Source organism: Hyperolius riggenbachi, chromosome 5, assembly GCF_040937935.1.
Source record: "Hyperolius riggenbachi isolate aHypRig1 chromosome 5, aHypRig1.pri, whole genome shotgun sequence".
Taxonomy (NCBI): Eukaryota; Metazoa; Chordata; class Amphibia; order Anura; family Hyperoliidae; genus Hyperolius; species Hyperolius riggenbachi.
Window position 1 is genome coordinate 324659467 of NC_090650.1, and position 14848 is coordinate 324674314.

The 14848-nt window shown below is 44.5% G+C and overlaps 1 protein-coding gene across 4 annotated transcripts in view; it reads left to right on the plus strand.

Annotated features, from left to right (window-relative positions):
• The window catches only part of TAF4B (TATA-box binding protein associated factor 4b), a 192217-nt gene that overhangs the window by 81919 nt on the left and 95450 nt on the right, over positions 1–14848 (plus strand). For all 4 annotated transcript variants that reach the window (XM_068237294.1, XM_068237293.1, XM_068237292.1 and 1 more), the window contains exon 13: positions 3729–3785. In XM_068237294.1, the coding sequence (XP_068093395.1) occupies positions 3729–3785 (57 nt within the window). The remainder of the gene's footprint in view (positions 1–3728; positions 3786–14848) is intronic.

The following is a 14848-nucleotide window of genomic DNA, read 5'->3' on the forward strand; positions in this document are numbered from 1 at the left end:
GTACCAAGCTAAACCCATTCCATCCATTACACTCCCAGAGCACTTAAAGAGGAACTGTCATGAAAATCTTAACATTTAAAACACATACAAATAAGAAGTACTTTTCTTCCTGAGTAAAATGAGCCATAAATTATTTTTCTCCTATGTTGCTGTCACTAACAGTAGGTAGTAGAAATTTGACATTACCGACAGGTTTTGAGTTACTCCATCTCTTCATGGGGGATTCTCAGCATGGCCTTTATTCTTTATAATGACATTCACTGAAAAGTATTTATACAATGATGCTGGCCAGCCTCCCTGTTCACTAGGTGCTTTTAAAAATAAAGAAAACCATGAGAACCCCCCCCCCCCCCCCCATGAGAAGATGGGCTTGTCCAAAATCTGTCAGTAATGTCAGATTTCTACTACTTAGTGACAGCAACATAGGAGAAAAGTAATTTATGGCTCATTTCACTCTGGAAAAAACATACTTCTTATTTGTATATGTTTACATGTATTTAAAATTGTATGATTTTCGTGACAGAGGTCCTTTAACGCAAGATAAACCCTTTCCACCGCCAGAATACCTGCAGCAAGCTAAACTCATTCCATTTCCAGAGCCCATGCAGCAACTAATATTCTCTACTGCAAGAACACCTGCAGCAAGCTAATCTCGTTCCACTGCCACGGAACCTGCAGCAAGCTAATCTCGTTCCACTGCCGCGGCACCTGCACCAAGCTAAACTCGTTCCACTGCCGCGGCACCTGCACCAAGCTAAACTCGTTCCACTGCCGCGGCACCTGCACCAAGCTAAACTCGTTCCACTGCCGCGGCACCTGCACCAAGCTAAACTCGTTCCACTGCCGCGGCACCTGCACCAAGCTAAACTCGTTCCACTGCCGCGGCACCTGCACCAAGCTAAACTCGTTCCACTGCCGCGGCACCTGCACCAAGCTAAACTCGTTTCACTGCCGCGGCACCTGCACCAAGCTAAACTCGTTTCACTGCCGCGGCACCTGCACCAAGCTAAACTCGTTCCACTGCCGCCGGCACCTGCACCAAGCTAAACTCGTTCCACTGCCGCGGCGCCTGCACCAAGCTAAACTCGTTCCACTGCCGCGGCGCCTGCACCAAGCTAAACTCGTTGCACTGGCGCGGCGCCTGCACCAAGCTAAACTCGTTGCACTGGCGCGGCGCCTGCACCAAGCTAAACTCGTTGCACTGCCGCGGCGCCTGCGCCAAGCTAAACTCGTTGCACTGCCGCGGCGCCTGCGCCAAGCTAAACTCGTTGCACTGCCGCGGCGCCTGCGCCAAGCTAAACTCGTTCCACTGCCGCGGCGCCTGCACCAAGCTAAACTCGTTCCACTGCCGCGGCGCCTGCACCAAGCTAAACTCGTTCCACTGCCGCGGCGCCTGCACCAAGCTAAACTCGTTGCACTGCCGCGGCGCCTGCACCAAGCTAAACTCGTTGCACTGCCGCGGCGCCTGCGCCAAGCTAAACTCGTTGCACTGCCGCGGCGCCTGCGCCAAGCTAAACTCGTTGCACTGCCGCGGCGCCTGCGCCAAGCTAAACTCGTTTACTGCCGCGGCGCCTGCACCAAGCTAAACCCGTTTCACTGCCGCGGCGCCTGCACCAAGCTAAACCCGTTTCACTGCCGCGGCGCCTGCACCAAGCTAAACCCGTTTCACTGCCGCGGCGCCTGCACCAAGCTAAACCCGTTTCACTGCCGCGGCGCCTGCACTAAGCTAAACCCGTTTCACTGCCTCGGCACCTGCACCAAGCTAAACCCGTTTCACTGCCGCGGCACCTGCACCAAGCTAAACCCCTTCCATTGCCAGAGCCCCGGCAGCCTTCCATTGCCAGAGCCCCCGGCAGCCTTCCATTGCCAGAGCCCCCGGCAGCCTTCCATTGCCAGAGCCCCCGGCAGCCTTCCATTGCCAGAGCCCCCGGCAGCCTTCCATTGCCAGAGCCCCCGGCAGCCTTCCATTGCCAGAGCCCCCCGGCAGCCTTCCATTGCCAGAGCCCCCCGGCAGCCTTCCATTGCCAGAGCCCCCCGGCAGCCTTCCATTGCCAGAGCCCCCCGGCAGCCTTCCATTGCCAGAGGCCCCCGGCAGCCTTCCATTGCCAGAGGCCCCCGGCAGCCTTCCATTGCCAGAGGCCCCCGGCAGCCTTCCATTGCCAGAGGCCCCCGGCAGCCTTCCATTGCCAGAGGCCCCCGGCAGCCTTCCATTGCCAGAGGCCCCCGGCAGCCTTCCATTGCCAGAGGCCCCCGGCAGCCTTCCATTGCCAGAGGCCCCCGGCAGCCTTCCATTGCCAGAGGCCCCCGGCAGCCTTCCATTGCCAGAGGCCCCCGGCAGCCTTCCATTGCCAGAGGCCCCCGGCAGCCTTCCATTGCCAGAGGCCCCCGGCAGCCTTCCATTGCCAGAGGCCCCCGGCAGCCTTCCATTGCCAGAGGCCCCGACTGCAAGCTAAACCCATGCCACTGCCAGAGCATCCGCCGCAAGCTAATATCTTAATCCTGAAATTACAAGTCTTAACAACCAACTATGAAAAATACCTTAACTACTTTGGGACGGTAGGCTCTGGACCAGAGCCTTTTGTTTTATTAACTTTATTTTTATTTCACTACTCCCTGATTGCTGTGATTGGCTCATGGTAGTCAAGGGGTCAGGAGCGAATGAAAATGGCTCCAGATCGAGGTACAGAACCTAGTTGTCTTAAGACAGCAGAGTTTTGTCTTGGCGGAGATGCGCTCTCATGTCCCTTGTACAGGAGCCGGCGAAGTAAAACTACACCGCATCAGGCTAAAGAAGCCGTAAGTGTGGCATAGTTTTAACTAGTGGCTGTCCTGAAGCAAGTGCACCTGCAGTGATAGGAATACAGAGCCTGACATATTTCCTTTTAAACAATGTAAATAGCATTGCTGTCCTACTGATGACCTGCCTCTATGGACCCTGAACAAGAATGCAGATCAGGTGCTCTGACTGAAGTCTAACTGAATAAGCTGTATTGTTGTTTCAGCTGTGTGATCCAGACACTACTGCAGCCAAAGAGATTAGCAGGACTGCCAGGCAACTGGTATTGTTGAAAAGGAAATAAATATGGCAGCCACTATAGGTCTCTCACTTTCAAAAATGTCACCTCTTGACATACATGAGCATGTGCTGTCTTTTTTTTTTTTTTTAATGATATATATACAGCTTGTATGTTTGCATGTGTATCTATCTATCTATCTATCTATCTATCTATCTATCTATCTATCTATCTATATATATATATATATATATATATATATATATATATATATATTATTTATAAGTTCAAGTGTGACTTAATTTCAGTTGTGTATCCTAAACAAAATTGAATTACCAAAATTAAAATCCTAAAAATCCAGTGTGAGAAGGTCGAGCATTGACTTGACCTACGTGACGGCCCTGGCATCTCTTTGAGCTGTTGTGTTCCTTCAGGCTGCAAGTCAGGCGTTCAACCTTTATGGAAAATGAGAATAAAAATGCATGAGGGGAAGTCTTAGAAATCCTGGACTCAGGCACTTCCCCCCTGCAGCAAAGCTTTTTAATCACAGGAGAAAATTGTTATGCATTAAATATTTAATGGCTGCTGCATGTTTAAGAATGTAGTCAGTTTTGCAGTAACCCCTTGCATGCCTCCTTTGATCCAGCACAAAGGTATGGCCTGATTGGTTAATGTTAAATAGAACAAACCTTTTTCACATCTGTTTCTCCACAGTGGCGGGCAAATAAAGAAGATCCAGAGCAATTGAAACTGAAGCAAAAAGCCAAAGAGGTAAGTAGGAGTCGCGTTGGCTGTCAGTCTTATAGTAATTTAGATGTTTTTAAAGTGGACAGCTGCAAAAACGTAAAATCAGGCTGATTGTATGAAATGAAAGTTTTACCAGTAACACAACTGTTCACAGAAAATACAATATGGTCCACGAAGAGGGTCCCGGGCAGCAGAGGTGGGTTCGAGGAGGATCTGGGAAGCCTCTGCAATATTAAAGCATGATTGTCACCATAAAAATCAAATTTCAACAGCAACTGGTCTGAGTGTATTAAGTGATAAAGATGCTAATCCTGCATTCAAATTTTTTTCTGCCGTTATAGTTTGAAGTTATCACATACTTTAGGAGCACTAGCCCTTTAATAGTCAGGGCCAAACCGTTGCATGTTGGGGGTTCTTTTTATCTATAATATATTCCTCCTCTTCCCTTTATTTCCCTGCCTAGCTGCATAGCTGAAACCTGATCCTATGCTCACTTTTGTTTACAAGCAAGGCTGAGGTGACGGAAGAAATGACTGAGGGAAGAAATGACATTAGTATTTAGCCTCAAACTGTGGGCAAAAGACATGGCCCCCACCAAGAACAGAATTCTCTTCATTTACTATATAACATTCACTGAAATCAAAATGTGGACAGTACAATGCATGTGTTATGTAAGTAGATTAAGTATTTATCTACTTCTATATGTGTTTTTTCCCTGGAATAGTATGGCTGATCCTACTGCTTTAAAGGTTACCCGAACTGACGTGACATAATGAGATAAACATGGATATGTACAGTGCCGAGCACACAAATAACTATGCTGTGTTCCTTTTTTTCTTTCTCTGTCTGAAAGAGTTAAATATCAGGTATGTAAGTCGCTGACTCAGTCCTGACTCAGACAGGAAGTGACTACAGTTTGACCCTCACTGATAAGAAATTCCTCTTTTTACCTCTTTCTTGCTCTCAAAAGCCATTTTCTGCTAGGAAAGTGTTTTATAGTTGCAACTTCAGTGAGGGTCACACTGTAGTCACTTCCTGTCTAAGTCAGGACTGAGTCGGCCACTTACATACCTGATATTTAACTCTTTCAGGCAGAGAGAGAAAAAAGGAACACAGCCTAGTTATTTGTGTGCTAGGCACTGTACATACCCATGTCTGTCTCGGTCTCGAGAAAGCCCTAATTGAGGGGCGAAACGGCCGTCGACTATCCTCCGCACCTCAACTACACATGTGTCTGATAAGTATATGTTTTTTACTGCAGTGATTGCATATCAATGTTTTTTAATGGATCTAATTAAAAGTTAAACGTTTTATGGCTATGGTGAGCTGCTCCTGGAGCGTTTTTCTTTTCTTTATGATACCCATGTCTATCTCGTCATGTCACTTGTCACCTCGGGTATCCTTTAAAGTATTAAAGTCCATATACTGTACACACATCCACCTTTTATCTGCAGATGTCTGGCCAATTTTACCTCTGCCGTGTAGTATGAGGGCCAACAGATTTTGAATACTAAAGCTGGGTACACACAAGATAAATCTGTGAACAGTTCAAAGATCAAATCTGCACATAATGTTTGTAAAAAAAAATTATTCACAAAACGGCCCATACACACAGCAGACAAATGTCTCTGCAGACACGCAATGATTCATGTGACAATTGTGCTGTGTATGCAGCGCGCGACAGACTGTCTGCAGACTACCTCTGTTCCAAGCGAAATTTCCAATCACTCACAACTTTTGTCACGTAAACCGTTGCGCAGATTCGGCATGTTGTGCCGTGTGTACAACTGTTAGCAGAGACGGCAGAATTGTTTCAAACAAGCGTGCACGTAATGTCGGCGGAACTAACAGCCAGTCTTTTGCCCACAAGCGGGGTTTTGGTGGTGCCTCACGCTCGCTGCTCTTTTCTCCTCATCATCCAGCAGGAGCAACACGCAAGCGGCAGCCCTCTTACTCAACCTCTCGGAAACCATGTTCAAGTGAGCAAGGACAAAAGAACAATGGCAGGAACAAGCACTTGCTCTGCTGACGAAACTTAATGATGTCACATCCTGTAAAACGACAGAACGCTTTGTGAATTGTCACATGACGGTCACGAACATGCGCATGCAGTAGCGGTCACTAATACATTTCTCGCTAGTAGTCTGGTGTAGATGCAAGAGGAGGATGCCACAATCCTCACTATGTAGTCCCTGACAGCTACCGCTGTGATATCTCTACAGATGTTGTCCCATGTGTGCATTTGTTGCTGGGGAGAACTGTCGCTTGTGCCCGTACGCTGAAATCTTGTTTTTTGTCTCTGCCTGGCATCTAAAGACATTTGTATGCCAGGTGTATTTATCAAAAGAGCCAGACGAAAGATATCGAACTCTCAATTTTTCAGATTCATTTTTTCAGATTCATTTTTTCAGATTCGTCCTCGTGGATCTGATCTGCAGATGACTGTCAAAAAATGGGGGATATTATGTGATTGTGGTGCGGGGTATATGTGATTTGTATAGCACGTGTAAATATGTACAGCACCTTCTGAGGAAGCCATTTTGGTGAAACATGTCAGTCTATGTATAGCACTGTGTATGTTTTAATACCCCGTCATGTGTGAAACTATAACCCATCATTAGGTGGATGCCTGTAGAATCAGCAGTGTCTGGGAGCTGCTCTGTTACTATATGGACAGGGCAGTATCCATTTATACATGGCATCCATCAGCCTTTGCTTGGGCTTATGAGCGCCCCTCGCTTGTGGGATAGCTACACTCCACTCTATCAGACATTTGAGAGTGGAGGGGGATAAGCAAAGCCCCCACAACAACAATGGGTATATAAGTATTCACTACACCCAACTACTGGTAGACTCCTGATATAGGGGTTCCAGATATTTGGAACAGTTTTTTAATAATACAATATAAAGTTATAAGCTTTTATGTGCCTACAGGGTTGTCCAATAGGACTAAATTCCTCCGTTTGCAAAGATTTTTTTATCTGATGGGGAGTTCAGCTTAATAGAATAGACTGAGTAGGTATTGCTCTCATACTACATGGAAGGTGGTAAAATTGGTCTTTGATCTTTCATTTTCCACAGACTTTTATCTTGTGTGTACTTAGCATCAGTCATTATCTGCTGTAGTACTTGATAAATGTGTTAGTCTTCCCTTGTCAGCTGAAGAACCTTATGCTGGGCATACACGGTTATCCACGGTTATCGTCCGCGCAGATCAATTCCCGCTCGTCCCCGCGGGCGCTTATCAGCACTTCGATTTTTTTCTATTGTCCACCCGCGGTGATCGGACAGGTTGGATCTTATCAATCGAGCCATCAGCGGCTCGATTGATAAGAACTATCTAACCGTGTATGCCCAGCATTATATGGCAGTCCATCCAAGCAACACACAGCCCTTCCTTCTGCACCAGTCACTCTCTCACATGCCTCAGTCTTCGTGTGTCTGCGCTCCTCATGCAGTATTAGTACGGTACACCTGAACTGGGAGGTACATGGAGGCTACCATATTTATTTCTTTTTAAAGTATACTTTTAAAGGAAACCTTGAACACGAATAGCAGTAGTGTTTATTCTTATCTGGGGTTTCTTCCAGCCCTATGTGGATCATGGGCTCCCTCGCCATCCTCCTGGGCTGCTCTGTTGTACCATAAAAAGCTCCGATAATTGTGGCCAGTCGGAATTTTCTGTGCATGCGTGTCCTGGCCGCGCTTGCTTCTCCCTGGCATGCTCCTGTCGCAGAACGCTCCTGGTTACAGAAGTGCGACAGAGCTGCAAATGCGCAGAAGAGCAAAAATTATTGGAGCTTTCTACGGGACAACGAAGTGTGTTACAGGTTTTCTTTAAAGGATACCCAAACTTACGTGACATGAAGAGATAGACGTGTATGTACATTGCCTAGCACACAAATAAGTATGCTGTGTTCCTTTTTTTATTTCTCTACCTGAAAGAGTTAAATATCAGGTATGTAAGTGGCTGACTCAGTCCTGACAGGAAGTTACTACAGTGTGACCCTTACTGATAATAAATTCCAACTATAAAACACTTTCCTAGCAGAAAATGGCTTCTGAGAGCAAGAAAGAGGTAAAAAGGGGCATTGCCGTGCCCGTGCACGTGAAAATGGTGAAAAAAAAAACACCATAGAAAAAAGACACCTTTATTTCCAAATACTATATTGTCACCATACTTTGCACTAGGGACATAATTCAAATCTTGTGATAACCAGAACAAATAGGCAGATAAAATGTGTGGGATTTATATACAGTAGCAGTGTTTATATAAAAACTATAGGGGATGAAGTTGGAGAAATAGTGTATTTTTCATTTTTTCCTTGTTGTTCCCTTTAAAATGCATAGAAAATAAAGTAATTACTGAAAACAAATATCAACCCCAAAAAGCCAAATTGGTGGTGAAAAACCCAAGACATAGATCATTTCATTGTGATTAGTAGTGATTAAGCTATTGGCAAATGAAAGGGATGAGCACTGAAAAGTGAAAATCGCTCTTGTCCGTTAGGGTAAAAACCCCTCAGTGGTGAAGTGGTTAAACAATGTTAGTTGCATTGACTGGCACTCTGGACTCTTTGGCTGCAGTAGTATCTAACTGGATTACTTGTGTATTTGTTTCAAGCGTGTCATTCAGACTTCAGTCAGGGTACCTGATGTGCATGCTTGTTCAGGGTCTATGGCTGAAAGTATTGGCAGCAGATGATCAGCAGGACAGCCAGGCAACTTGCATTGTTTAAAATGAATTAAATGTCAGCCTCCATATGCCTCTCAGTTCAGGGGTGCTGTAAACGTGACATGTACCAGCATGCAATGTAACCCTTACATAGAGGTTTTTCAGGCTCTGTGTAGTACATACTGCTGATAGCTGGCAATAGAGTAAGATTATTCTCCTACGAGTCACTTCTAGGCAAACATTCTGATGTCTCCACTTTGCCACCCACAATATCCAACAGTTTAAGAATGGCTTATCTCTAGTATAATGCCGTCTCTAGGTGGCTTAATATATAACTGACTATCGAAATACTCCTTTAAAGTGGACCTGAACTCAGAACTTCCTCTCTGCTCTAAAAGATACGCAAAAGCATAATAACCTTTAAAGAAAAATATTTTTGTTACAACTAATACAAATCCTGCAAAAAATCTACAGTGTATCTACGTCCTGCTTTCATGGAAGCAGACCTATTGGTAACATCCCGTGCTTTTTAAATTAGACTCTGTGCCGTTGGCAGTCAGCTGACTCAGCTGAGAGGTCAAATTACACTGGTGATTAGTCACAGATGAGGTGGAAAATTAGACATGCTAAACGCTCTAAATACGTATAGGGTGCATTTCTTTGTTTTCCTTCTGTCCTGTGCAGCTGTTCAGGTCCACTTTACCAACAGAGCCAAGTGCATTGTCTAGCTTACAGATAGCTGTGCTTGCTAGTGGCCAGAGATATGATTTACTGCAATTCAACGATGACCACCAAGACCTGTGGGAAATTACTACAGCTAAAAACGTAATGGTACAAAATGAATAACTAGAAACTACACAATGGCTTCCTTTTAACATTAAACACAATTGTGTGCTCTTCCATCCCCAGCTGGGCTGGTTTAGGTCTTGGCTGAAGCGGAGGAGATGTGGAAAAGTTGGAGGCTTTCTCCTGGCAATTAGGTCACAGTTTACTTTGCTGCTGCATACCATTTATACAGGCCTGCGGGAAGGACAGACGCAGCCAGCGGCAAGGACAGCCATTCAGATGAGACACTGACACAGGGAGAATTCCTTTTTTTTTTTTTTTTCTCCCAACATTGATTTAAGTTCTTTCTAAACAAGTAACTGCATATTTTATTTTGTTTTAGTGGGTCTATAACGTTTATTTTCCTATCAGATTATTTTTTTCATAAATAAAGGGGGGAAGCACTTTTGCATCTAGCATCTGGGACTGTACAATAGGCTACATTTTTCCAGGGTAATTGTTCGTTTTGTAAATCTGATACTGCTTATAATTCTTTGGCTGGGAGGCGGTACTGGGATTTCGTTTTAAATGGAAAGCGCCTCGGGCTTTTAATTTTCTGAGCCCAGCAGTTTTGAGCTCTGAGATGGAGCCCTTGTTTTCACTCAGTTCATGTTTAGCTGCGGGGGTTTTAGTTTATAGCTTAGGCTGGTTAAGCTTTTGCTCCCAGAGGCCTCTGCATAGCAACTGTACAAATCAACAAATACGTTGGTTTGTGTCTGCTGCCTTTCACTCACTAGCTATTTTTTCCCCCCTAACATTTCCCAATATCCATTTCCTGACTTTGCTAGCCGGAGAGGAAAAAAAAAAAGCTGCGCTAATTAGAGCTTATTTTAATTGAGCCTTAATATTGGAGCTTGCTGCAAATGCCCCAGAGGTAGTGGCAGCAGAATGGATTGAACGTACCCTGAGCTGCTCGTGATGGTTAGGTGTGTTGCATGGTATATAAATATATTTCTCTCTCTTGCTTTTTTTTCACTTGACCTACAGTTTCATTCCCCTGCTGAATAAATCATCAAGCCCGCTCACATTTCTGATTAAGGATCTGACAGCAGACGATAATAAAGACAATTGAGGTGTGAGATGTGTGATATGGAGCTGAAGGAATCAGTTTCTATAGTGACAAGACTGATTTCATGCCATTTTTAAGGATCTTTGTTCTAAATGAGTCACATAGTTAAGGAACAACCTTTCCAGTCCCCCCCCTCTCTCCCTCCATTAACTGCGCCTTGTGAACTATGAAATTTGCTGTTGCTGAACAGAACTCCGCTTGCTCCAAGGTGTCAGCGGCAGGTTGTTTATGAATGTTTTAAAGAACTTTATTATTGCTATTATTGTAGCATCTTAGGCAAGACGAAGAGCAATCGCAGCAAGAAACTTTTCAAAGCTAGAATAGACTTTTTTTCTTTTTCTTTTTTTGCTTTTTTTCTTTCTATACCTGGTGGCTTTAGCAAATAAGTTCATATATCTCTATGGTTAAGGGACTGGATAGAGTACAGGTTAAGAGCTCTGCCTCTGACACAGGAGACCAGGGTTCAAGACATAATCGGCCTCTATCTAATAGCAAGTAAGTATATACGTTAGGAGTAAATGGTTCTTAACCCCTTAACCTCCTGAACTTTACACCGCTCAGGAGGTGTTGCATTATCAGTCCCCCCCCCCCCCCCCCGCGTTAATTTATTAATTTAAATGTGTCCATTATATACTAGCTATCACTAGGCTGGCTAGTATTGTCTCCCCGCACCTCCGGACCCCCCCCCCCTTCCCTAATCCCTCCGATTGCCTGCTGGATACATTACCCTGCCTGGATCCCACGATAGGTGCAGCCTCCCCGCTCAGCTCCAGGCTTCACTATGGGGAGGATTGTACATGACGTCACCGACGTCATGTGCAGTCCTGATCCTCCCCATAGTGAGGGCCGGAGCTAAGCGGGAGGTTGCTAGATCGCTGGATCTCGGCATGGTAACGTATCTAGTGGGCAATCGGGGGGGGGGGGGGGGGGGTGTTGCGGCCAATCGGAGTGTGACGGTTGACAATACTAGCTAGCGTAGTGCTAGCTCGTATCTGATGCACACAATTAAACAAATAGATTAATTCCGGCGGGTCCTGATCAGCAGCAAAACCTCTGCAGCGGCATGCCCGACACAGTGTCGGGCGTACCACTAAGGAGGTTAAAGGACAAACCACCACCAAGGTAAGTAAGTTTTATTCATGCACATCAGACAATGCATTTCATGGGTGCTAGCCCGCTTCCTCAGGTCAATACGAAAGTGCCTTAGCAGTAGTGGCCACGGACGTGAGCGCCTCTTTTTAATGTCACCCGCGCCGCTCTGCTCTTTATAATTTCAACTTGTACATCAGGGTTCAAATCTTTGCTCTTCCCGTTCAGTAAGCCTGCACCTATTCAGTAAGGCAACCTTGGGCAAAACCCCTTAAGGCCAGAAACCTACTAGCAGCGATTTTCTGAGCGTTTTGCGATTTGAAACCTCTTGCTAATGTAATTTTATGCGTGTGATCCCACTTGAGCAATGAGATTTTATAAAAATCCCCCATAGAATTGCATTAGCAAGAGCTTTTTCAGATCACTAGCAATTAGAAATAGCTCCTAGTGGGTTTCTGGCCGTACACTGAAACTGCCTATAGAGCGCACCCTAGTGGCTGCAGCTCTAGCACTTTGAGTCCGCCAGGAGATATGGCTGGACTGATGTCTCCACTGTAGAGGATCAGTGACTAGCAAATCAGAAGCTGATGTGTTCCTTCCAGATTATTTTTTTTTTAAAAAGAAGCTGACCTTCAGAAGCTTCAGGTACCAAATTGCCCAATCTTCTGTTGGTGGAAACAAAAGCATATTTTTTATGGTTTCTGGACTGGATTCGGAAATCTACATGGAACATTTGAGTAATTTTCTAGTATTTTGTCCAATGTATAAAGTATTTGCAAAATAGACTCCAATTAAGGCCTAGTTCACATTAGCATTACATTACGGGTTCAATCCCGGATCTGAAGGGAATGGATCCAATCTTAACCAATGGATGCGTTCATATGCGTCTGTTCGAACGGATCCGTTCTGCATGATCCACTTAACAGTCTGGAAATTTCCTCCTGCAGCATTTTTTCCAGACCACTGAGCCCAGGGGAACGGAAGCTGAAGCACTGCATTGGGGGCAGTGAGAAAACGGAACGGTTCTTTACACTAGAGAAGAAACGGACCATTCTAGGGGGGGGGGGGGGGGGGTTAAACAGAACAAAAGCTGAGTGGCAACGGAATAAAAACTGATCAGATCTGTTTTAATCGATCCATTTGCCGTTAAATTTCCAGCGTGAACCAGGCCTAAGCCTGGATCCGCCTCTGACTATTTGCAGTATTTGTTAACAGACATCAGAGTTAGACTACCCAGCAAGCTCATTGTGAACCCGCACTCCTAGGAGTGTGTAGGGGGAGCAAATCAAAAGTTTGCCTACTTAAAAGGTATTTGTGATAATTCAGGTGTGAGTGAGCATATTATGTCTCCCATGATGCAACAGATATTAAAAATCAATCAAAGATGACTTTATTGGCATAACCAAGATTCATACAGTCATTGCCAAAGCGAGGGGAGAAGGGGGGACATGGAAAGGGGTGGGGTAGGGGTACAGTGGCTAAGATATCAGGAGAGGCAATTCAAAAGGTAATAGTGTTTTGGATGACATGACATGGTTGTGATTTTTATTGCTGCCCTTGATGATCATAATAATTTTGTTCACTTCTTGCACAGATGGAGTCAGGAAATATGTTGAGGAGTCACAGCCCCATCCCAATAAAAAAAAGATATAGTCTTGTGCTAGAGCCATTAGATGGTCGTCTCCTTTGAGAGACAGTAATTTATGTGAAAAAGCAGTGCACGAAATTGCTATATGAAAATACATTTTATTTTATACCTTTGTTCTACTTTTTGCAGAGTCCACTCTGTGTGTTTATATGCAGATTACTGCTTGTCCTAATGAGTTTTGCTAAAATGAATTCTTTCCCAAACATTTGGAATCTGTGTGCATTCGTAATGCTCTGGCTCTGCAGGTAATGGCAGACAGTTTGCTACAGCTCTGTTTGAAGACCATCGTCAGGAAGAAATGACAGCTGCAAATAAACATTCCACAAGACATGTAGATTGGCTGTTTGAACTTGGCTGCATTTAGTAATGCATTGGAACCCATTAAATGATTCAGTACATGAAAATTTTACGCATAAACTTTTGACTTCTTTACCAAGAGCTGAGCATTACATGAACAGCAGTTCATATGGACCACTAGGGTTCACTGGCTTGTGGAGAAAGCTAGCAGTAGCAGCATTTTCATGAACTTAAAGGGATTTTGAAGTGAGGTGTATGGAGGCTGACATATTTATTTCCATTTAAAGGATACTCAAGATAAAGGTTTTAACCCTTTAGCAGTCAGTTTATTTAGAGGCTTGCAGGTGCTCCAGGCCAATTTATTTTAGCACATTTTTTTAATTCTTTGTTACCATTTCTTGCTTCTAATTAGTACTGCTGTAATATGTATTATGGCCACTTGTCACTAGGGGCAGTGAGAGACAATATCCATTGAGGAGTTCTACTTTCAGTTTATATATTTTCTGCTAGGGAGAGAGATCAAAGCATGCAAAGAATTTACAGCACAATGAGTTCTGCCAACTGAGGTTAAAAGCCGTGCACATATTTCAAACGAGATAATTCTATTGAAGCCGCTAATGGGTTAAAGGATACCTGAGGTAAACTTCATTGTACAAATGGAGCTCCAGGCATATATGGGCAGCCATCCTCCTACCCACCGCTCCCCCCACTCTCTTCTGTTCCCTTGTAAAAGGCCCTGAAAGCTAAGTCAGCCAGGTTGCGTACTTCTGCGCAAGTGCTGACCCAGCGGCACACATTCTTCATCATGCTCCCATGGCCAGGAGTGACCTGTGCATTTGCACTGAGTCATTACATAGTGTGCATGCGCAGAGCTCGATCAAGGATGCGCACTGACGGGTATCCTTCAAACAATACCTTTTTGCCTGGCTTAACCTCTTCCTCTAATACTTTTAGCCATAGAACATGAACAAGAATGCAGATTGAGGTTTTTGACACAACTCTGTCAAACGTAGCTGCATGCTTGTTTCAGGTGAGCGATTCAGACACTACTGCAGTCAGAGATCAGCAGGGATGCCAGGCAATTGGTATTGGTTAAAAAGAATGATGAGCAGAAATTTTGCATACCTGTAATTTCGCTTCGGGAATTGCAATTATAATGTGAAATTATAATGAGAAATTTGGGGAAAATAGCAATTGTCTGTCGTGGTCAGCAACAGTAAATTTGTGTAATTTTCGTGTAATTTTGTGCAGGCTTTAGCGGTTAATAGCACAGCCCCCATATATGAAAATGTTGTTTTTGAAATTGTTTTCTGAGTTTACAAAACACTCTTTCCTTTGCATTTTTACAAGCAATTTTCTTAAAAAGTACAAGGTTTTTTTGCAAAATTATTTTTTTTGACTAGTACATAGCTTGTTTAGGGGCTTTGCTATTAACCGCTAAATCGGACACAAAATTATGCAAAATTACGAATGATTACACAAAA